Source organism: Helianthus annuus, chromosome 10 (genome assembly GCF_002127325.2).
Source record: "Helianthus annuus cultivar XRQ/B chromosome 10, HanXRQr2.0-SUNRISE, whole genome shotgun sequence".
In the NCBI taxonomy this organism is placed as follows: domain Eukaryota; kingdom Viridiplantae; phylum Streptophyta; class Magnoliopsida; order Asterales; family Asteraceae; genus Helianthus; species Helianthus annuus.
Window position 1 is genome coordinate 24714616 of NC_035442.2, and position 25870 is coordinate 24740485.

Sequence of the window (25870 nt, forward strand, 5' to 3'; positions counted from 1 at the left end):
ATCTAGGTGGATCCCGCTAAGATTGAAGCTATCATGAATTGGCAAGAGCCGAAGACGCCCACAGAGATTCGCAGCTTTTTGAGTCTAGCAGGATATTACAGGCGTTTTATTGAGAATTTCTCAAGGATTGCAGCACCCCTAACTTCACTAACCCGCAAGAATATCAAGTTTGACTGGGGTCCTAAGCAATAAGAATCCTTTGATATTCTTAAACAGAAGTTAAGCAACGCACCTGTGTTGACATTGCCTAATGGAATAGAGGAATTTGTGGTATACTGCGACACATCACACACTGGTATGGGATGTGTGCTCTTGCAGAAAGGCAAGGTTATTGCCTATGCTTCTCAACAATTAAAGGTGCATGAAAAGAACTACACCACCCACGACCTGGAATTGGGTGCCGTTGTGTTTGCACTAAAACTTTGGAGGCATTATTTATATGGTACCAAGTGTGTGATCTATTTTGATCACAAGAGCCTTCAACATCTGTTTAACTAGAAGGATCTAAACATGAGACAGCGTCGATGGATGGAGACACTGAATGATTATGATTGTGAAATCCGATACCATCCAGGCAAGGCGAATGTAGTCGCCGATGCTTTGAGCGGGAAGGAAAGGGTTAAGCCCATTAGAATCAATGCCAAGAGCATTGAATTGAAGAACAGTTTGAATGAATGGTTGTTAGCCGCTCAGAAGGAAGCTGTATTAGAAGCCAACTATCCGAATGAAAAGTTGGGAGTAACTGCTGAGCAGTTATCATATGGCAAGGTTGGAATCCTAAGATTGAATGGATGAATATGGGTTCCAATCTATGGAGGACTTCGGGACGTGATCCTTCAAGAAGCCCATAGCTCCAAATTTTCTGTTCATCCTGGAAGTGATAAGATGTACCAGGATTTAAAAGCAAATTACTGGTGGATAGGTTTGAAGAAATCTATAGCCACTTATGTGGCCAAATGTCTGACATGTGCTCAAGTTAAAGCAGAACACCAGAAGCCGTCAGGTTTGATACAACAGCCTGAGCTTCCCACCTGGAAGTGGGAAATGGTAACTATGGATTTTATCACTAAATTACCAAAAAAAAGCGAGGAAATGATACTATTTGGGTTATAGTGGATAGACTAACTAAGTCAGCCCACTTCTTACCTATTAAGGAAACACACAGCTCAGATAAGTTAGCTCAGCTGTACGTGGACGAGATTGTATCACTTCACGGAGTACCTGTGTCTATCATCTCTGATAGGGATACGAGATATACATCGCATTTCTGGAAAAGTTTTCAGCAATCCCTAGGCACTCGATTAAATTTCAGCACTGCATATCATCCTCAGACGGGTGGTCAAAGTGAACGTACTATACAGACACTCGAGGATATGCTACGAGCTTGTGTTATTGACTTAGGAGGAAGTTGGGATGATCATCTTCCATTGATAGAGTTTTCATACAATAATAGCTATCATTCGAGCATTCAAGCTGCACCATTTGAAGCGTTGTATGGAAGAAAGTGCAGGACGCCCGTTTGTTGGGCAGAAGTTGGAGATGTCCAACTAACAGGACCTGATATAGTCCTGGAGACGACAAATAAGATTGTACAGATACGAGATCGTCTCAAAGCTGCCAGAATAGGCAGAAAAGCTATGCAGATAAAAGGCGTAAACCTCTAAAGTTCGAAGTTGGTGACAAAGTGTTACTTAAGGTATCACCCTGGAAAGGGGTAATGCGTTTTGGCAAGAAAGGCAAGTTAAGCCCAAGATACATAGGACGATTCGAGATCATTGAATGTGTAGGAACAGTGGCTTACAAGTTAAATCTGCCTGAAGAGCTCAGTGGAATCCATAATGTATTTCACATCTGTAATCTAAAGAAGTGTCTAGCTGATGAATCGCTAGCCATGTCACATAAGGATGTGCATATAGATGAGAACTTAAAGTTTGTTGAAAAACCTTTGTCGATCGAGGATCGACAGGTTAAGAAGCTTTGAAAGAAGCATGTACCGATTGTAAAGGTTAAATGGGATGCCCGTAGAGGTCCCGAGTACACGTGGGAGGTAGAGTCCATAATGAAACAGAAGTACCCTCATTTATTTCAGTAAATCTCGAGGTTGAGATTTCTTTTAAGGGGGTAAGGATGTAACACCTCGTAAAATCACGACCAATATTATGAAGACACGTGTCATGGACTTTAAACGTGTAAAGAATTATTTCTGAGGAACTAAAGTTGTCAAATTATGTAAATATGTGAATAAAGGGATCTAAAGTGTCAACATGCCATTCTTGTGTCTCTGATTGACCTAACACGACGTTCGTATTCTTTAAAGAATAATTTATCGAACTTAAAAAGTCGTTTGTGCTCGAAATAAGGATCTTGTGAAACATAGGGGTTAAAAGTGTCAACATGTTGAAAGTAACCTCTGAGTGACCTTTTAACGATCCAAAAACATTGTGATAATTTATTTTGATCCCAAGAATAACGGATATTACATTCGTGGAGTTTCGACGCATATAAATAAATAAAGCAGAAACTGCAAGTAATAAGGGTTAAATGCATTAATGTTGCATTTGAAGACCGTTCGGGTGACCTCGTAACTAACCGGAGGCCTATGGTTAAATGTTTAATGATTCAAGACCCTTAAAAGTCAAGTTTGGGGGTTAAAATTGCAATAAACGATAGTTAAAACTAGTTTAGAGGGACCAGGGACTGATATTGCAATTTTTGAAACTTGGTGACCGGATCTGACCCTTAGGCGGGCCGCGTAGACCCTCGGCCAAACCTTACGCGGGCCGCGTAAAACGCCGAAATGCAGAAAAATTGGACAGTTGCCTGTACAGCAGGTTGCACCGCCTTTGCATGGTGGTTTTCAAATTCAGGGACTGAACCAATGGTTTTACATGCATAGGGGATACCTGGGATGAACAGGAATCACTTGTAGACTTTGTTGGATTGATCTTGTGAGTTTAAATTTCCTATATAAGAGTTCTTGTTTGATAGTTCAAGTGCTCACATTCAAAAATTATTCTAACTCTTTCTCTGGAGATCTCTGGACTTCAAGCTAGTTTTCTCAAGCTCCTAATTCGTGCTAAAGACCATTGTGAGTGTTCTTAGCCTCTCTAGTTCATGTTTTATTAGTCTAATGACCAAAAGTCAAAGCCGTCGTAATTAAGCTTTGACTTAGTGATTAACCACTAATGGTCCAGTCATTTTTTGAATTGAAAGTGGCTATGAGTTGGTAATTAAGTGGGTAATAAGTCCTTAAAAGGGCACCGCCTGATTATCACTCAAACTTGGTCAATTGTCGGGTCAAACTTAATATTAAAAAGTCAATAGAAGCTATTTTTGCAAATAAATTCATAATTAGCAATGTAGAAGTTATGGAACATGTTTTAACACTAAAATAACTTGGTAATTAATGTAAGAACATGTCTAAGCATGTTCAACCCGACAATTCTGAGTTTAGGCTCGGTTCAGAACCGAAAGTCGCAAAAGAAGACTTTTGCTTTGACTTTCAGTTCTGACCCGATTTAGATTGTTTTATAAATGCCTTAGGGTTTCATTAGGACCATGTTACATGTTAGTATAACCCTCTGAGTTTATACAATGTGGTTCCTTTGTAATCCTAGTTCATTGCATGTTTCCGTTAAGTGCCTAAAATTGACCATTATGCCCTTTTCACATTAAAACAAGATTTTTAAAAATGTGAGAGGACAAAAACCTTTATTAATGATTTATAAACTTGTCCTAAAAATTTTACATCAGTTTGAGGTCTAAATTAAGAGTTATGCTCAATATCGTAATTTGAAAGCTTTTTATTAATTAAACGGCATATTTAGTATAAAGCCTACTTAAACCCAAATTTCGACACCAAACTTTTCTACCCAATGATGTAATATAATAATTTGGGATTTTTGAAGATTTTTAATTATTTTTAAACTGATCATAACATAGGGTTCTTGCTTTGATTCGGTAATTGACGGTTATACCCTTTTTGCTAATAAAATGAGTTTTACATAACATTTTGATACAAACCTTTTGCTACTGATTTTATATGATAAATAAAATATTTTAATCCTTCTGGACTGATAAAAATCTCAGCTTTTCTTATATAACCTGAAAATCGCTTAAAACCGACTTTTTACGCGTTTTAAACGCATAGTATGGGTTAAAACTATTTTTGACATATAAGACTTAATACCTACTGATGTTTTAAGTAAATTTTTATACTTTAACAGTAAGCAAAAGTTTTGAACTCAGATTTCTAGTTTTGACCTTTAAACCTTATGTGAAATGACCAAAATGCCCCTACGGTGCATAGTTTGGTTAAAAATGATAAATTTCACATATATGCAATACCCTACTGTTATGACTTGCAAAAATAAATATTTTTACTGATCAATTTAGACCAGAACCTCAGATTATTATTTAATCTCTTTTATAAGCTTTAAAATGACCAAAATACCCCTACGGGGCATAAATTGATTTTAAATTCGTTTTGGGCATAATGGAAGGTATCCTACTGATATCACAACATATTTAAGGCATATTAACTTGTGAAACCTGTAGATAACTCTTTTGGTTACCCGTTATGCATTTTTCGCATTCGGTACGGTTTATGTGACTAGTTTGCATAAATTGACCGAAACGGGTCAAACCTTATCATTTTTACCTCAAAATCCAGAATGTGTTTAGTTTACCCATATTATACAAGTCTTCATACTTGTCGGGTCTAAAACACATTCAAATCCGGTCTTCGCTTAATCTTGCGTTTTGAACGTATATCTTCCTTTAAAACTAACCGGTCTAAGTCTAAACTTAAGTGAGACCCGTTAGGAATTTTATAGGTTATTAAAACCTTCGTTCCAGATTTAGGAGCCCAATAAAAGATATTTGCACTTGCTTATTGTGTACGGCTGGGATAAATTTGTATAAGTTGCTCAGGTAAATACTTTTAACTTATTTTCCCTTATACGGGCTTGGGATACGGTATATAAAATACCGCTTGGTCGGGTTTGAATTTTTAATCATATGAAGGTTAAATCATTGAGATAACCCGTTTAATCTGTTTTGTTTGTTTTAAGCCTTTGGGGGGTTAATGACCATGTCCTGGATAACCTCGGCTCATTCATTGAAATGGCCACGACTTAAGCACGAGGTGTAGGCATACACCTGCTGGTGCGTATGTAAAAATAATATACCCGCCTGATCGAGAATAACTCGCCGTGGGATATATTATGCGGTGTGTCTATTAATCTTTAACCCGGTATTCAGCCCGGGCTACTGAACGTATAACAGACATATAATTCTTTTACAAGTTTATTTTTAAGTAATTATCCCAAGTTATAAATGATTATTTGTGCCTTGTGCATTCAAATCAATTTTCAAAAGTGTCAGTTAATTGTATTTACCAGTGTAAACTGACGTATTTTCCAAAAGGTTAAGTGCAGGTACTAGGCGGAATAGGCTGGTTTCTCCTGAGTGACTTAAATAAAGAATTATGCAAGCTTTATCACTTGAAAATCTGTTGAACACTATCTATTTTGTTTTGATCCGCCCGTGGATCCTTTACATTCCGTTTGTAATACTTTGTTACTTTCAATTCGGTTTGTAATATTTTTACTTTTAGACTTCCGCTGTGCATTAAACTGTGATTATTGACTATGATGATATCAACTACGTCACGATACTCCTCACCGGGCCCACCGGTAATACGTGGAAATAACGGGGTGTGACAACTCAGTTTTCTGATAAATTTGTAACAATACTTCTTATTTAGTTGTCGAAATTATGTCATAAAAAATAGTCAGTTTCCTCGGAAATTTGTAACAACACTTATAATTTATTTGTCGGAAGTGGGTCACAAATAATGTTGCATTAAAATTTGTTAATTTTTTTGTCGGAAATATGTAGCTAAAAAAATAAATCCTAAAAGATAATAATTAAATATATATTGTAGGAGATTCGTAGCAATTTGCGACGTAGTAGTTTCGTAGAAAATGTGTAGGAAGCTGCGTAGGAAATGCGTTGAAAACGGGTTTCCTACGAGGTGTTTTCCTACATCAGGTGTTTGTCATAAATGCGTAGAAAAGCGAATTTTATGACGCATTTCCTACGAAAACTGGTATAGAAAATTTCAAATTTTCTAGTAGTGAAACTTGGTTTGCATTTGATTCTAACCCGGAAAATATAATGCATTAGAAATGATAAAAATACCCTTACATCAAAATAAATTATTTTACCTGTTTACACACATTATTATCTAAAATAATAATTACGACAAATGTATATTATAAAAGTTAAATATTTTTAACTAATAAATTTAAAAGTCATCTAAAAGCTTCCAACTAAAAAATAAAATTACAGCGTTTGATTAAAGGAGTATAAACATCATGTGTTCATAAACCAGATGATCGGTTTGCGTATTCCTGTACCAACGCCCCAAAAAGAGAGGGCTTCTGAATCAGACGTGAAGGCTCATCAAATTCTTTTGCATACCCTGTTGTTACAACACATATAATTACTTGTTCATTAGTTTTTTTTTTTTTTTTATTAACAGCAAATAGTACTCCTAATGTATGAAACTTTTAACTTTCATATGATATATATGAAATTGCCTCCTATATACTAAAAATCAAAATGGGGAAATATATATTTGAAAGCTTAAAGTAAAAAAAAGTTAAAAAAATAAAATTGTTTTATTTTCTTGAAATTATATACTATTTAGCTATTTACAAAGCCAAAATGTTTTGGCCCACACATAAACTTACCCATTTGACTTGAACCCATATTGACCCGTTACCTATCCAGCCCGTCCTACTAGTAAACAAGAATTACCTGCATCGATGACGAGAACCCGATCACAGTCCATGACAGTTGGTATCCTGTGAGCAATGCTAATGATTGTACAGTCAGCAAAATCTTCTCTTATAATTTTCTGAATCACAGCGTCTGTTTGTGAATCAACCGAAGCGGTTGCTTCATCCATGAACAATAATCTGCTTTGTTTCAACAACACCCGTCCCAGACACAGAAGTTGTCGCTGTCCCACACTCCAATTATCGCCATTATCAACAACTACAAAGATACCCATAATACATAAGTGACAAATAATTTTCTCACCAGAAACAGTTACCGTTCCGTTTTAAATACCTGCAGAATCAAGTTTTCCAGGTTTTGCAGCTACAACATCATTGAGCTGGCAGCGTTTGAGACTCTACAAAGAAGGTTCTTAGGTTAGGTGTTTCAGAGAAGGTTGATAAAAGAGGGGCCCGTCATGCTAGAGGCGGGTTGGATAACGGGTCAGAATGGGTTCACATAAGAACGGGTTATTTTTTACTCGGGTTGGACCGGGTCAAGTTGGACTGACCCCTTGAGCACATATTTCTCTTTCCTGAGTTTTATAAATAACTAATGTGTTATATATTATGATTACAAAAACTATACTAATACACTTTAATGATCTAGTTTCTTTTTTAGTATAATAAAGGGGAACTGTCGAAAAAACCAATAAACTTTCGATCGATTCCGACGTAATATTCTAGTATATTGATTTCCTGATCTGAATACAAATTGGTGAACTTTTGACCCATTTGACACGTTTTCATTTTCGCTAAATAACACTCTATGTTACCTGATGGAGAAAACTAAAACCCGAGTTGACTCATCAAATTGCCACCTCTAGATCTACTCAAAAGGAGTATAAGAAAGAACAAACTTATGTTTACCTTCCATATCTCATCATCAGAATGTTGACCAATGGGGTCAATGTTGCTTCTCACAGTTCCTTCAAAAAGGACTGGTTCTTGGGGAATGATGCCAAATCGGGACCTGAGATCGTGAAGCCCAAGCGTGGAGATGTCGATACCATCAATGATAATACTTCCTCCAGCAGGCTCAACCAACCGAAATAGAACTTGTATCAAAGTGGATTTCCCCCCACCTGTTCTACCAACCACACCGATCTTTTGGCCCCCTTGAATGTTTAGGGATATTCCTTTAAGCACAAGAGGCGTGTTTGGACGATATCTAACCTGCAAGTTTCTGAGCTCCAAACTGCCATGAGTAGGCCAGTTTGCAGGAGGCGGGTTGTCTTTCTTCACCCATTCTGCTTCGGATGGTATGTTGGTAAACTGTTTTATCCTCTCAACCGAGACCATTCGGTTTTCAACAAAGCAACTAGTGTATAGAGCCCAAAATAGAAGACCGTTGAGCGATAATCCGTATGAAAGCGACAATCCAACGTCCTCTGTGACCATATAAGCGCCCATTAGTTTATCCCTCTAGAGAAACCTCAATGGCATAGGTGATGAAATGGGTCAAAAAACATTTTTTGTTCGATTGATTAGAAGATTTATTGCATATTCATGCAACAAGTATACACCATATACTACCAAAGTTTGTAATTTGTTGCATTAATTCTGAGTTCTTTGTATAAAGAACCAATGAAGCCTTATTTCACTTTACATAATAAAGTACAGTGGTGTCCCTGTGGTTTATCAAAATTTTGAATTTGTTCCCTAGCTTTCTAAAAGTACACGAATGGTCCCTGTGGTTTGCACTTTGTAGCGCATTCAGCCCCCAGCCAACAAATTTAAAGGTTTCAGCAGGTCCAAGTTAGGGGCTAAATGCGTTACAAAGTGCAAACCACAGAAACAATCCATGTACTTTTGGAAAAAGCTAGGGACTAAATGCGTTACAAAATCACAGGGACCATCCATGTACTTTTTGGAAAGCTAGGAAGTAAGATAGTACCGGGTTTAATGACGTTGCTAGGCAAGAGGATCATGAAAACAGTGGAAACACATAGAAACAAACTTCCAAGAAACTCCATACGAAATCCTAACCAACCGTTCGATCCATTGTTGTGGAAATCCATGCGTAGATTTCCATCAACACGATCAACATTTTCCTTAATAAACTCGTCTTGTTTGTCAAAACACCGGATCGTCATAACCCCGGAGATGCTCTCTGAGAAGTGGTGAATAACAGGTGCTTTTGTAATAGAGTCAAGTCGTGTTATTTCACGCGATGTTGCAAGGTAGTACCCCTGCAAAAGTTCATTTTGAAATAGTTATTTCAAGTCATGTGTTGAAACTTTAGACTTTAAAGATTGTGTTTCTGTTTCTCTGTTAACATACCCGATACCAGAAATTGAGCCAGCCGAGGGGAACTAGTAGGAAGACTGTCGGCCAAGCGTATTGACAGGTTATGATGATCACGCTGATCACCGACATGTACAACGCAATGCTCAGGTTCATTATGAACGGAAGGAGAATATCGATGTTGGTTTGATCACTTGATGCCTGAAAAATGTTAATTTTTGAAATATATTAATTTGATCGTTACAAAATCTTCTAATGAAAGAAACTCAACCAATAGACTAACAACCAATAACACATTTAACAGGAAACATTACCCGACTAAGAATTCTTCCAGAAGGAGTGGTGTCGAAAAACGACATTGGAGCATGAAGTATGCTATGAAGAATCTGTTTAAAGAACTTTTGCGCGGTCTCAAGCCCAAGAAACATAGAAAAAATAGTTCTTCCAAGAACAAAAACAAACGCAGCCCCTGCGATAATCGCGTAAACACCTATAAACACCTTAGGATCAAAAGACGCAGCCTGATCCTCAGAAGTTTCATAAGCTAACCAGTAATCACTAGCCATTTGCGACGACTGCCACAAAACCGATAACAACAAAACTAGAACAGCACCAAACCAGCCGAAAGCCTCGGTTGCATACACTTTGTAGACGTGTAGGCTCACTCTTCCTGTTTCTCGTTCTTCATCTTCGATCAGTTTTGATGTTCCTGTAATGGAACTTGACTGAGATTGTTCTTGAGATTTTTGGTTCTCGTTGGTGTGTTCGTTGGAGTTACTGGTGTGAGATTTTGTGACTGTTTGTGGTTCGGTTGATTCTGTTTGTACTAACTGCATTGAGCTCTCGTGTGCAGATACCAAGTCTTTGAAATCTAGCCCTGATTGAATTAGCTCCTCATATTTTCCGGATTGAACGACCATACCATCGCGCATTACCTTTGTAAATGTAAATGTAAATGTAAATGTAAGTTAAGTCAGGGACAACAGTCGACCCGGATATCATCAGTTAGGACTCCTTACCTAAGATTTCCCCCATTTTAGCATTTTCGTATTTATTTTTTCGTTTTAGTATAAAGTGTCTAACTCACTAATTGTCTTCACCATTTTTGTTATGGTTTCTTAATTTGAAAATTTGTAATGCTTTGGAACTTTGCCAAATTTAGATATCCCTATAAAATGGTACCTTATGTAAAATTTGATATTTTGACTATTAAGTTTTATATTAATTTTGTCGTTTATTTTCTTGCTTCCGCTTTGTTGTCAGCTAGATTGAATGTTCATCCCGAAACAGAAGGAGATTACTTACAAGTATAAGATCGACATCATGAAGGAAATCGACTTGGTGAGTAACAAGTAAGATCGTCTTGTCTCTAAGGACTCCCCTAACACATTCCTGCAATTGAAAACAGAGAAATGATTGTTATAAAATGTGCTGGTGGAGTTTATTATCTATAATAGTTTATTATTATTATTATTATTATTATTATTATTATTATTATTATTATTATTATTATTATTATTATTCTATCTAATTCTATAGTTTGAATAGTAAAATAGTTATCAACATTTTATCATAATCATTAAGTTACTTTGGTGGTTTATCATCAGTGGGTTAACTTCATAGCTATTTAGACATCTGATTTCACATATTCAGTACATAGAAAATATTTTTCACCAATATTTCATATGTTTTTAATTGATTACCTTGAATATTTGTGAACCGGTATGAGCATCAACAGCGCTAAACACGTCATCAAGAAGATAGATGTCCGAATCTTGATAAACTGATCGTGCAAGCTGAATGCGCTGCTTTTGGCCACCACTAAGATTGATCCCACGCTCCCCGATTTCAGTTTGGTCTCCGAATTCCATCATTTCTAGATCCTTCTCCAAACAACAAGTTCTTATGACATTCTTGTACTTGTTTCGATCCATGGGCGAACCAAACAATATGTTTTCTTGAATTGTCTTGTTTTGAATCCATGCGGTTTGCGCAACATATGCAGTGCTCCCAAAAACTTTTACCTTGCCGGATGTTTTGTGCATCTCACCAATAACCGATGCAAGCAGAGACGATTTCCCTGAACCAACAGTCCCCACAATGGCCGCGAGTTCCCCTTTTTTTACTTCAAAGTTTAAATTCTTGACCGTTTCACCTTCTGACAGGTCGTCGTGCCAACTAAACGACCCATTTTGGACCTCGACAGCCATATTATTGTCACTATTTTCATGTCTTTCAACTGAACCCACTTCCAACTCGTTACTCAGCATATACTTGTCCAATCGTCCCAACGAGATCATTGCTTGAGAAAGCGAGATCATCGATTGGGGAAAACTCCAAATCGGTTCTTGCAAGTTCTTAAACAACGACGTGGCCGTGAAAACCGTCCCAGCATCAAGGTTTACCCCAAGCAAAATCCCACTCCCAAACGTAACCGTTGAGATAAACAAAGGCGTACTCCACAAAATGATCATGTTCGAACCAATCGAATACATGAACTTACAAAGCCAACCATATTCAGACTCACGAAACGATTGAATCCGATCATTAAAATGCTCCTCCCACGCTTGAAACTTAATCACCCTCATGTAACTCAACATCTCATTAGTCGCCTTCATCCTCGAATCGCGACTAGTCATTATATTAAACTGGTACTTATTGTTCCGTTTAGTACCCAAATACACAAAGAACAAAATCACCAAAACCGCAATCAATGTAACCACAGTCGCTAACCCGAGGTAAAGATACAAAATAACTAAAGCCACAGTGACTTGAACCGGCATGAGCCAGATCGCGTGTAGTTGAAGCATAATATCCGATAACTGTTGAGCATCGACCGCCATATAGTTCACAATTTGCCCCACACCATGCGATTGTCGAGCAGAACACGACAGTTTTAGCCCTTTTTTGTATAAAGAAGTTATCAAAGTCGATCTGATCAACATCCCAAGCTTCTGAGAGTGAAAATTAAAATGATGTGAAGTCAAAACTTCCATAAACTTTGCGACAAGGAGTATGATCACCAAATAATATCCTTCATACGGTGAACTCCCCTTCCCGGATGTAAAATCAACAAATCTCTGGATCAACAAGGGGCCGACGTACCCGACACAAAGCTTCGTGGTCGCTAACATCCCCGTGAACACGATATGTTTCCAGAAACAACGAATGAGCGTGGTACGAACAGGATGTTTCGAATTCTCTTCAGCTTTGGGCCAGTTTTGTTCGAACAATATCGACATTTTCTCAGCTCGGTGTTCAGGCGAAAGCGTAGGGATATCATCGAGCTTTAACGGAGTTTTGTAACCTTTTTTCAGCAACGGATTCATCCAAAACCAAAACAGTTTTGATACGAATGAAGCCGAGGCCCATCCGCTTACGTTTAATGATTTCTCTACCTCATCAACAGGTTTGGACTCCGGTTCCACTGTAATACCAGTGGAACCGGTTACTGAAACAATCAGGAAGAAACACGAAAACGGGAGTGAGATTGATGAAATCCAGTCTAGAGACTCTGACAAAGAACTTTTGGAAATAAGGCGGGTGATACTCGAACAAGCGGTTAATGCAACCGCTATGAAGTTTAATATCCAGAACACTCGAAGAGAGAATGGATGAGTTACGGTAACAACGTTCTTCTCGTGGTAGATTAAAACAGTGATTATAATAAACGTTATCGAGTGAATCAACCAGCATGTTCCGTTGATAAGCTTCCATTGAGTCTCCGTGTTCTGTATGAAGGCTAAAATGGATGAAGAAATGGCTAGAAGAGCTAGTATTGTGGAAGATGTAAGACATAGTTTGAACCAGAGGTTGATTTTAACAGAACCTAGGGTTTTAACTACCAGAGATTCGTTAATGGCGGAATAACCGCCATTGTTGTGCGAGGTGAGCTTTGGATAGAGCTTTTGGAGGATGAAAATGAAGAGGATGAGGAGAAATAAGGTGTCAATGAAAGCTAAGAGGAGTCTCTGAGGACATGGAGATAGGAAAATGAATGACGTCATCGAGGTGTTTTCCGCGATTGATGAGCATGATAGAGATGTGAGGAATGAAGCGGTGTTCATTTTTGAATAACGGAAAATGATGTCACGTTCTGTTATTGTTCATGTTTAACAATCTGCAACTGAAAATAATAAGATTGTAAGTGACTGATTGAAGAAATTGTGAGTGTAAAATATTGGTCAAGAACATATGATTGAAGTAGGCCTGCAAATTTAATTTATGCAACAAAATAAGACATATATTTAATTTTATGCTACAAAATAAGACAAAACTATTTAATATAAATAAATATGATATATTAAAATACTTTAGAATTAAAATATTCTTAAATAATTTTTATATTATCAAGTGATTGTCTTCGTGTATTTATGTGTGTATGCTCTTGTATGATTTTATATGTGCTTATTTTTTAGTATGTTACTCTCTCATTACTTTGATTCTGTTGGTCACTCTGTGTTTCCATAATTTTTGTTTTGTGTGTCGCTTGATAGTTATTGAGTTGGGGTCTCTCTTAGCAGTCTCTCTATCAATAGCTCTACTATTTGTAGGATTTACTGGATATGGTTGTTATATGTTATCGTTCAAAATATGTTAATTTTCATATACACCATAAACTGAACTAGTTAGACTGAACGTAGTGGGGCGGTATGCCCTTGCATGGCGCCGGCATAACCCCCACAACACCAAAACACCCGGCGCTATCAATCGAAAATTTGGGGGTGGCGCGATATGCATAACGGTGGTATGATTGTTTAAAGTTTTTGGTTTATACATGTTTGGTTCATGCAAATCGGAGATGAAGCAGTGTAGGTCCTGCAAATCGGACCTGAAGACCGAGAACAAGCCGGAATTTCAGCCGGAGAAGAAGGCCGGAGAAGAAGACCTGAAGACCGAGAAGAAGCCTATTTTTGTTTTAAAGTTTTACACTTTGGTCCCTGCATTTTACACTTTGGTCCCTGCATTTTTTTTTGTTACTGTAATGTTTTTATTTTAATAATTGAGTGATGATTAGGCGGAGACTTTATAACTACGGGCTTAAATGCATAACGCCTCATAACGCCCACCCGCACACGTGGCGCGTCACGTGTCGCATAACGCCCACAAAGGGGGTTATGACTACACATGGCCTTACAACGATGTGTACAAGTAGTTCAAGTACAACATTTATTTGACATGCAATGATGGATCGGAGTTGTTTGTTTATGTTCGATTATAACGATATTGCTAAGACCAATATTTAACATGTTTTTTCCAATCGTATTGTAATAAATGATTCAAAGAATATCATGTGTCGGCATTAAATCTTTTTTATCAATTTCAATAGTATATATGAACCTTTTCTCCTGATTTTAATATTATATATACACACGTACTATATTTTATCCAAAAAAAAATGTCAAACTTTCTGATAATAATAATAAATATTGAACTTAATTTTAACAATTTTAAGTAACTTATTATCATGCTAGAGAAAGATATTATATAATATTTTAAAATTTTAATTTAAATATTTAAATGTTGACTACTATTTAAAGAGATTGTCTTGACAATCAGAATTATAGTTTTAAAAACTTTAGTTCTGTTTTTTTTTAAGTGTATATTTTATTTATAGTATAACTTTTTTTAAATATATGATATTTTCTATACGTCAATGATATCCAGCTACATCAGCCTAGCTGGACGGAGGTGTGAGGGTTTTCCCCATAGGCTCGGGTTCGATACCGGTCTGTGGCGGTTTCCCGCACAGGATTGTGGGGGGGTCAGTCTCCGCTTGGAACGCCCGGTCAGACCAACCGGTCAAGTGTGGGATTCGATCCCGGGTCTTCTCGTTTGAGCCTTGTGTCGTTTGCCAGCTGATCTACACCTTCCAAAAAAAATGATATTTTCTATACCTAGATGATATTCGTATCTATTCTTGTAATCTTTATTTTCTAAAATAGTATTTATATCAAAGTATTTATTATATCATTAATGTACATAGTAGAACTTAAATACAATTCATTCGTTACAAACTTGTAGCTTACAATTTATTTTAAAATACCTACGTTTTAACATCATTATTTTTTATTTTTTAGTGTTACTGTTTTATAGCATCATGTAATAAGATGGATTATAGTAGCTTAAGAGAGAAGTGAAAACATATATAATTATATTTGCCTATTTGGATAGATGAAATGTAACTTTCCTTTTTGCTTCACTATTTTGTATAACAAGTCATTTCACTGATAAGTATCAGATACAAATTTATAATGTACTTTATTATCATGAAAATTCACGAGTTTTATACTTAATGTTTCAAAATCTTGCATGTTAGGTCCTTTGACCCTAACTCGGTTAATTTTTCGGATAAATTTGGTCACCTAAGGGTATTCGGTCTTTTTACCCATTTATTTATTATTATTTAAAAATTAAAGGAAAATATCTTTAAAAATTATTATTATTATTATCTCTCTCTACAAAATCTCTCTCACACACACTCAGCCTTCTCCCAAGATCCCACCACCACCATCAACCCACCACCACCTCAGCCACCCACTCACCTGCCACCTCCACCACCACAACCACCCGCCACCCACCCCACCCACCTGCAACCAACCCTAACACCACCTCCACTGTCGCCCCTAACACCACCTCCACAAACCCACGATAGATCTGCAACCAACCTCCATTATCGCTCCTAACACCACATCCGCCATCACATGTAACCATCCATCACCGCTAAACCCACCACCACCACCCACCGCATCCACCCTCACCATCCATCACCGCTAAACCCGCCACTATCTCAGATCTGATGAAATCCCAATAGGCCACCATCTACCATCTCAAATTGTGAGATATAGAGGGAGAAGGAGAGGGAGAGGGAGAGGGAGAAGGAGTTTATATATCTTTTTTATTCTGATATAAAATAGTCCCTGGATATAAGTTACTTACACAATAACCCATGAAAATGTGAAATGACAAGAATGTCCTCATGTGCAAGACACATTATCATACTTAACCAAAAAATTAATAAGAAGTCCAAAGGATGTAACGTGCAAGATTTTGAAACATTAAATACAAAACTCGTTAATTTTCACGTCAAAAGACACCGCCTAAAAAAAATAGAGTACATTGCCATTTTAGTCCCTGAGTTTTATCCAAATTTTCCATTTTAGTCCTAATAGTTTTTTTTTTTGCCTCTGGGTCCCTGACTTTTCCCTTTTGTTGCCATTTTGATCACATACACTAACTCCATCCAAAAACTCCATCTTTAACCAGGGGTATTTTGAGGATTTTCATTTTAAATGTTTTCAATTGCCATTTTGATCCAATTACAAAAATTCTAAAAAATAATAAAAATTCTAAAAAATCATAAAAATTCTAAAAAATTCTAAAAAAATACAAAAAATCCGTTTCGGCGAACCGTTTCGAACCCGAACCATTTCGAGCTGAACCGTTTCGACGCGAACCGTTTCACTCGTACCGTTTCGACCCGAACCGTTTCGAGCTGAGCCATTTCGACGCGAACAACGGTTCGAACCGATTCGACCCGTACCGTTTCGAACCGAACCGTTTCGAGCTGAACCGTTTCGACGCGAACCGTTTCGACCCGTACCGTTTCGTGCTGAACCGTTTCGACGCGAACCGTTTCGAGCGGAACCGTTACGAGCTGAACCGTATCGAGCCGAACCGTTTCGAGCTGAACCGTTTCGAACCGAACCGTTTCTAGCTGAACCGTTTCGAACCGAACCGTTTCGAGCTGAACTGTTTCGACGGTATCGGTTCAGCTCGAAACGGTTTGGGTTCGAAACGGTTCGCGCCGAATCGGATTTTTTGGATTTTTTAGAATTTTTACGATTTTTTAGAATTTTTATTATTTTTTAGAATTTTTTGGAATTTTTTTGATTTTTTGGAACGGTTCAGCTCGAAACGGTTCAGCTCGAAACGGTTCGGTTCGAAACGGTATGGGTCGAAACGGTTCAGCTCGAAACGGTTCGCGTCGAAACGGTTCAGCTCGAAACGGTTCAGGTTCGAAACGGTTCAGCTAGAAACGGTTCGGTTCGAAACGGTTCAGCTCGAAACGGTTCGGCTCGAAATGGTTCGCGTCGAAACGGCTCAGCTCGAAACGGTTCAGCTCGAAACGGCTCAGCTCGAAACGATTCAGCTCGAAACGGTTCGGGTTCGAAACGGTTCGCGCTGAAACGGATTTTTTGTATTTTTTTAGAATTTTTATGATTTTTTAGAATTTTTATTATTTTTTTAGAATTTTTTGGAATTTTTTTGATTTTTTGAAATTTTTTTGATTTTTTGTAATTGGATCAAAATGGCAATTGAAAACATTGAAAATGAAAATTCTCAAAATACCCCTGGTTAAAGATGGAGTTTTTGGATGGAATTAGAGTATGTGATCGAAATGGCAACAAAAGGGAAAAGTCAGGGACCCAGAGGCAAAAAAAAAAAAAAAACTATTTGGAGTAAAATGGCAAACTTGGACAAAACTCAGAGACTAAAATGGTAATTTAAAATAAAAGACAAAACGTGTAATTTACCATTAAATTTACTTTTATATAATCATGTATAAATACCATAAGATTACTTGTTGTAAAAAGGGGTAACTTTGTAAAATAGTAACCAAGTTTCACATTTGTTTCATTTAAGTTACTCAATCTTTTTTTGTCTCCTTAAAATCACTCAAGTTTCATTTTGTGTTTCAATCATATACAATTTCCAGGTTTCCAGATTACCTTGATGATGTGTCAGGTCACATTAAGAAAGAGTTAGTTTAACGCAGATTATATAACATTTTAACTTAAAAACTCATCTTTATCATTTGCCTGGTACACTAGTTTATCACCATATTCAATTTACACATACCACTTTTTTAAGTCTTTTATAATGAACCATTTTCATTTATATTTTTCATCTAACTCCCACTCGTCGTCATCATGTGATTATTGAAATAAAATATTATTTTTAGGTTTAAAAAATCCTTTCCCAAAGCATAAAGGCAAAGTTGCCTAAAACATACGACTCTGAGTTCCAGAGTCCACTTTGCAAGAATAGATTTACAGTGGATTTGATTTGGGAAATGCTGAATTAATATGGTTTAGATAATGGATTTATGATCGACCTTGATCTGGGAATTCTTGATGAGCTGATGAATTTGATTTGAAAACTATTTGATTTCTAGGTAACCAGATCGAGATTTGTGTTATCAGTTGGTTAATCCAAAGATTTTAGGCATTGATTATTTTTTTTAACTAATGGTAACCTGATGACCTGGTTATTACGTAATATTGGAACATAAAATAGAACTTGAGTGAGTTTAAAGAGACAAAAAAAGATTAAGTGACTTTAGTGAAACAAAAAGGAAACTTGATCACTATTCTGTAAGGTTTTCTCTAAAAATAAACCAAGTTGGCACGGAAATTGGCTAAAGTAAAGAGTTTGATTCAATAAAAAAGAAATATATAGACGGTGAAGATTTGAACATATGATTATGATCTCATGACTCATCTAAGCAAGGAACCAACTAGCCACCAAATTACCAAAAGATACTTTTGTGTTACTATTCATAAATATACACTGCCTAGGTTTGCCCATAGTAATATAAAATTAATATTGCTTTGGAATCGAAAGGTTTTGGGTTTGATTCTATAAAGGGGTTTTTCCATATTTATTGAGTTTCTTCTTGAATTGGTGTATATTAGAGATGGATATGATTGGGTGGTTTCACACGTGACACAATGATACTCCAGTAGCCCGTCAGTGATCCAAATTTATCGTTAAAAAAGCAATATTAATATTTGCTACATAAAAGAACCGATATGTGTTGAATATCAAAAGACTTAGGGGGCTGTTTGGTAGTCTTTTAATGACCATTCAGATGCTACCTCTTAATGGTTTAAAACCTCTGAATGAATAAGAGGTAACCTCAAGTCTGAATGGTTAAGAGGTAACCTCTGAATGGTAAATCATCACATGTCACATTTTTCTACCTTCTCATTGGTAAAATTCTTAATGGTTCCATTAAGAGGTAGCCTCTTAGTGACCATTCAGAGGCTACCAAACAGCCTCTTAGTTTGTGTTGATAAGCAATTGAAACCTGTTTTGTCCCAAATACATAAAATTTCTGATCCACAAATTCTATATAGGCGGAAAATTTAATGAAAACAATGTTAAGAATGTTAATACTTAATAATGAAGAAGAGTAGTAAACAAATACAAAATAAATATTACCGGTCGTATGAGACCAAATTATCTTACATGGCAAGCTACAAAAAATCCATAGAGTGACCAGGATGTGTGTCATATTAGTTAAATTAAAGAGAATTCTTCAAAAAACTAAAACCATAATTGAAAGCATCACTAAAATAATATCAAACAACGTAAATTTCTTATGTGTTTTTCATAAATTAGTTGAAGAGAAACTCCATGGCTAATGCAATTAATTATAAAAATATACAATATGTAGATATGGTAGTAGTATGAAGAAAGTTGCATCTCACCTTTGGCCAATAGTAGCTACCGACCTTGTTTGTACTTGGTAGAGACCAAGATCCGACGTAGGAGTAACTATTTGAGATATGTAAGTGTTTGATGAGGGAGTCTATGAATTAAACCTTCGAAAGACGCATTTATGAGTGAGTGAGATCAATTTACGTGATAAGGTTATAGATGTCTTTGACAAAGAACTCCACTCAAAGAATAACTCAACCCACTACTTATAAAGAAAATATGTGTTTCACAAATTCCACAAGTTGCTTTCGGTGATTTGAATGAATGTGTGACTTTTAGTGATTGATAGAAAAACATGGTAAACATTTCTCGTGAATTATTTGTCAATATATATATATATATACATATATATGTTAAATGAAAAAGTATATCGTATATTACGGCTTAACGTACTTCACGTACAACAACGTGCATGATTTGTTATATAACATGCGTGATTTTGGATTTTTGAGTTATAACGTGCGTGATTTTAAAATGAACGTGCGTAATTACATGTCGTACGTGATGTACGTTAAGCCGTAATGTACGTTAACCTTTCTCTATGTTAAATATAATATATTTAAGGGAAAATTATGAAAATGACCATTGACCAAGTTCACTTTCCAAAAACCACCCCACGCGTCAGAGGAGCGACGCATCACAGATCCCAATTATGTGCTTGCGTCTGGTACTAAGTGTGATGTGTCCTTTAACAGAATGATAACACGTGGCGAGAAAGAATGGATGCATCCGAGCGACGCATTAGCGCCGCCTTGTGGACGCAACATAGATGGCTTGCGCCTGACTTGAATGGATGCGCTTGACTCAGACGCAATATGTTTGGTGGTCAAAGGGATGTGTCGGCCCGACGCGTCTTCCATGAGTCGTTGACGCATCGCATGCGTCTTTTTATGTTGAAACCCGATGCGTGCGCATCAGCTAACCAGTGTTTCAGACCTAATGTAGTCAACGTCTAGATTTTAGAAGTTATTCGGTTATCAAGATGAGCATATTGGTCTGGTTAGATCTATGTTTTACAGAGAATTTTTTTAACGGGTTTTTACAGAGATTTTATGAATGTTTTAAAGAGGTTTTAAGCTTTTCATTTGAATAGTTTAAGCTCTATAATCAGGTAGTTTTTATAAAAGAGTTAAGGTTTTGTCAAAATTCTTAATCAGATAGTTTTTATAAAAGAGTTTAAGGTTTAGTTTTTTTAACGGCGAAACTTCTAGATTACTGTATAAAATATAGAAATCGGAACAACAAGAGACTGGAACCTGACAGCTAAGAGATTACATCTTGAACATTAAAATCATACCATCTAGGCCAACTAATATTACAAAATTTCGACCTAGTTGTAATCCAAAGAAACGAAGTCTGTTTAATTAAGTTTGTCGTCCTATTAAAGTGAATGTGATTGTTGTTGAAAGTCTTCTTGTTTCTAACTTTCCATATCTCCCATACCGCCACCATCAAAACCTCACTAATCATTTTCTTCCATTCAATTGAACCATTTAGCTAGTTAAGGTTTAGTTACTCTTTGATTAAATATTTTATGCAATTAAAAAAAAACATAACTTGCTTCCCACTTTGGTGTATGTAGTCCACACTCCACAGGTGATCCAACAACACAAAACTATTACGATTTACGTATTTATAATAGTCAATATGTGATGATGAAAAAAGGTGTCATATCAGAATATATTTTGTCTTGTGGTTCATCCATTCATCAGAAATGCAAAAAAAAAAAATAAAAATAAAAAAAAATAAAATAAAATAGGACACCGAGTACTTACACATTTCACACGAAGATCGTCCGGCGTTTATTTTTAAAAAATAATGCCCAAACACGCGCAATATCGTCTCGGAGCCGCCCCTCTCGGCGTGATCGAGCGTTTTTCGCGAAAAAAGGTTGGTTGGCGTTGTTTGAAACACGCCAAAGTTGTGCCTAGGGGATCGAGTTTACCGTTCAAACGGTAACATTATTTAATGTTTTTTTTTTAATTCCATTTAATAGTATAAAAACCCCACTTTACATCCACATTTTTATAAAAAAACTCACTCTCAATCAAAGCTTCTCTCTACTTCTTTTACATTTTATAAAAGTATGAACCAATTCCGACCCCCCATTTGGTGTTCCGTGAAGACCCGGGAACCCGAACACCACCTAACCGCAACAAAGCTTTAGCCTTCAAGACATGAAGCCGAACATGTTATCGTACGCGGCTTACTTGAGTGGCTCTACTTCTTTCATGCCACCCACTTTCGGCTTTGGCCAACCCGGCGGCTCGCAACCATCCCAACAACAACCCGAACCCGATGTGGATATCGTGCCAGAGACGCAACCCGAACCGGAGCGAGAGACATCGAAACGCGACAAAAGGTCGCATAAAAAGAGTCACACCCCAACCGATGGCGGAATCATTGGGGCGCGACACTAGGCGAATCAGATTGCTCAAGAGAATCCATAACAACTATTTAATGACAGTATTTAATGCGTTCATTATCCCATACTAATAAACAATATATCAGTAAACAGTCATACAAATTTCATGTCCTCTCAAACAATACTAATCCGACAACCTAGATTTATTGTGAGTTTCTAGACTTCCTAGCTTGATCTCGAGATAGTCTGCGATTAACCTGCAACATACGTTAAAATAATGTCAATACAAAAAGTATTGGCGAGTATACATGTTTGTAGTAGTAATAAAGTAGATAAAAAGCGCTGCGAATTTTCACATACATAAGCGGGATACACAACATACACAATACAAGACAAATACTACCAGCTAAGTCACTCAATGACTGCGATGGAGATCCCTAAAAGGGCGTGATTTCCTTAACTAGACCCCGTCGGGTGAGAGTCCAACTATAGTACCATACTAGCTAAGGTGGGACGTCGCGAGTAAAGTCCTAGCACATATGTATCAAGCATCACGTGTAAATATGTACGATAGTAATTCGCATGTGATAATAGTTTATAGTATAGACTGCGTTTTGATAAGTGCGCTTTGGATATGAACGTATGTTACACCCCAAAGTGTGTTAAAGCGTTTAAAATGGATCAAGTATACTCACAGTGTGTTTTTAGCAAGTAAACACAATCTGGATTTGATTGATGGGAGTGCGTGGAGATTAGCGAAAATGGCCTTGAATCGAGTGAGAAGTGCTTGAGAATGAACTGGGAGCGTCTAGGTCGGATAGAGCTGTCACATCAGTAAACAGTGATGTGACAGGCGAGTATTTATAGGGTGAGAGAGAGATAAGGCGGTGCAGGTTCGTGGGTCGGATGGCCAGTTGATGTGTGTTGAGTGTGTTATATTTTTATTGATATTTTAAGCCCATTTTACACATTAGTCAAGTTTTAAATTTATAAAATACGATATTCTACTAACATTTAACACACACATGGGCAAGTGCACCCATCGTGAGCGTAGTATAGCGTTGGTAAGATACCGAGGTCGTCCAAGGACACAAGAGCTTTTAGTACCGATTTATCCTCAATGTCTAATCAAATCAAAATTTTTAGAAAAGGTTTTAAACATGAAAAATAAAAACTAAAATGCTGAAAATAAAAATAAAATAAAAACAGATAGACAAGATGAATCACTTGGATCCGACTCGCCTTTAATGTAACCTTTGATGATTTCCGCACTTTTGCACTTTTTAAGAGATTATCTTAGTTATAGTAGTAGGCCCCTCTTTTGAAGGTGCCGTTATCCTCAACCCAGTGGTTTGAGTCAGCAAGGATACAATCCCAAAGGGTCGGAATATTGGAAGATAATCAATTAAGTTATTAATGCGTAAAGTGGTAGGCCCCTCTTTTGAAGGCGACGTTACCCTCGGCTAAGTGGTTTGAGTCAGCAGGGATACAATCCTAAGTAGCCGGTTTAATGTATTAATAGTAGTTTACATATGAGGGGATCAAGCTATTTGCACCCCCGCCATCCAATACCAGTGGGTATTGAGGGAGGTCCTAGTAAGCTTGACCCAGGTCCTTGATAAAGAAGTTTCACCTTCAACATAAGAAACTAGCTATTAAAGTCATTAATACAAAACCAAATAAAAATTGCGAAAAGATTAAAAATAAAAAATATTACATTAAATGCTTGTCTTCACCAAGTGATGTAAGAGACTTAGCCAAACATGGCCTTTGATTGATAAGAACTCTTACGATCAATCTTGGATCCCGAGACTACTACACACACACTCTAAGGTGGATGATGGATGATGGTGGTGGATGTGGGTGTTGTAGTGGTGGTGGAGTGGTGGCAAAGTGGGAGAGAGGTGGTTTGCCAAGGGATGCCTTTTGTGACATCCGTGCCTCTACGACCATCATACAAATATAAAACCAATTAAATCTTGTGTTTCATACTTGGGATTTGTATAAATACATGTATCATTTGCACATATCAATTCTTGTTCAATTTCGAGCTTTAAATCGCTTTCTGAAAAGTTATACGCGAACTGATGCGTAAACGTAATCAGTTTAACGTGACAAACACTCCGGAACAGTCATATAGGCTTAACATACCTTAAATAAACTTTACGTAACTTAGAAATAAGTTTTGGAGGGTTTGGTATGTCGAAAACAAGTTTATTCGATCGCAGGGACTAATTGCGACAAACTGCGAAACTATGCCGATTTGTATAGTAACGAACATTCCGGAACTTGATCATAAGCTAAACGTACCCTAAATATCCTTTACATAGCGTAGAAATAGGCTTTCAGGGGTTCGTTATGCAAAAATACGCTTATTTGATCAATAGGGACTAAAAGCGTTAAAAAGTGCATAAGTTTGCATTTACGTGCATATCTTACGTTCTGAACATATCCGGACACCCAAAAATTTTTGTAATCATTAAAATATTTTATTTTAGTGACTGGAATGCAAAAATACCATTCGTCGTGCAATTTGGATCGTTTTCGCGTCCGTTCGAGTTTTCGTCGTAATTAACCGAATAATGCGACCGCACGAGCAAATGAACTGACATTCGAGATAATTTCAAGCATGTTTCAAGTCCCCTATGCTTTAACATCCTTGTAGAGCCTTGAAAATGGGTCAACGAGGTTTAAACGCGTCGAAAATGGCTTAAACATGCTGCAGGGACCATTTCTGCCAAGTTTCGAAAGCTTCTGGCTCAGGTAGGCTATGGTGTCGCGCGACCCCTAAGGGGTGGTGCTGTGGCGGCACACGAGCCCCCTATTTTGACAGAAAATCTGTTTTTCAGCAACTAGCTTGAATTCCAGGGTCTTTTATGCAATTTTTCAATACTATGGACTTGTTTTGAGAGCTCCCATTGTATTAGAAACCATGTTCCACAAGTGTATGGCCAAGATTAAACCTCCTAAAACTTGGAATGATTTCCTTGATCCAAACTTACTATAAATAGAAGTGGGTTTCTCATTCATTCTTCACACAAATTGATCAAATCTGCTCTAAGTTGAAGCTAAGGCTTCATACTTGAGTATTTTAGATCAATTCTTCCTTGCTTGGACCTTTTGTAAGCTTCTTTCATGCTTATTTATGTTTTTCAAGCGTGAAAGTCAAACAGTGCTTGACTTTCTGCTTTGACCATGAATTGGTCAACACAAAGTTTGTTCGAACTTTGCAACGTGAGCGTAATCACGATGGTTATAGTCCCTTGTGACTATACCTACTGATTACCACGTCAATTAGTCGAAGTGACGAGTCAAAGTTTCAGTCAAAATACATATCTATGCGTATTTTGCGATGAAGCTATTTTCGGGTTTTAAAACACTTTGTTTTGATATCAAACCTGTTTTCTAACTTAGTTAAACATGTTTTAATATGTTTAACTCGTCACTTTTAGTCTAGTGCTTGTATAGGGTCGTAAGTCAAGCGGTCTAAACCACCACTTAGACTTTCGAACCCGACCCGTTTGGTCGATCATTAGGATCTAACCAAGCATATTTTGTGACCATAGTTGTATAGGGTATAACCTTCCGAGGTTATACCTTATGGTCACTTAGTATAATTAGTTGTATGATAGGTAGTTTATATGCATTAGGAAAATAACCAAAATGTCGTTTTCATGCATAATTTGTATTTAAGAATATGCAACCTAAATTTTGTCACGTAAACTGATTATGCAACTGTAACACCTCGAAAATATGAAACTTTATATTAGAATTATAAAGCATAAATAAACAAGAACTAGTTAACTAGGAAAAATTTAACCTAGTTAACTACAAGGCTAACAATAACTTGAAATAGGGTTAAAGAACCAAAACTAAGTGTTAAACAAAAGTGGAGGGACCAAAGTTG

At 36.9% G+C, this 25870-nt stretch overlaps 1 protein-coding gene across 2 annotated transcripts; it reads right to left on the bottom strand.

The window, feature by feature from the left end:
• Window positions 1–6192: 6192 nt before the first annotated feature.
• LOC110884254 (ABC transporter C family member 14) lies at window positions 6193–19778 on the bottom strand. 2 transcript variants are annotated; one of them, XM_022131943.2, is made up of 10 exons: window positions 19589–19778; window positions 10796–13212; window positions 10398–10484; window positions 9407–10027; window positions 9129–9293; window positions 8743–9037; window positions 7716–8236; window positions 7141–7204; window positions 6826–7065; window positions 6193–6487 (listed from the first exon to the last, which is right to left on the bottom strand). In XM_022131943.2, exons 2-10 carry the CDS (start codon window positions 13157–13159, stop codon window positions 6387–6389), a joined length of 4458 nt encoding a protein of 1485 aa, XP_021987635.1. In that variant the 5' UTR covers window positions 13160–13212; window positions 19589–19778; the 3' UTR covers window positions 6193–6386. The 2 variants fall into 2 exon arrangements, with proteins under 2 accessions (XP_021987635.1, XP_021987633.1); XM_022131941.2 differs by having other exon boundaries at window positions 10796–13218.
• Between the last annotated feature and the right edge of the window lie 6092 nt (window positions 19779–25870).

Coding starts and splice junctions, on each gene's coding strand:
- LOC110884254 (XM_022131943.2), bottom strand. CDS start 13,159: ATGAACACCGCTTCATTCCTCACATCTCTATCATGCTCATCAATCGCG. Junction 9,038..9,128: donor GGCTCAATTTCTGGTATCGG/GTATGTTAACAG, acceptor GAACTTTTGCAG/GGGTACTACCTTGCAACATC. Junction 7,066..7,140: donor TGGAAAACTTGATTCTGCAG/GTATTTAAAACG, acceptor GTATCTTTGTAG/TTGTTGATAATGGCGATAAT.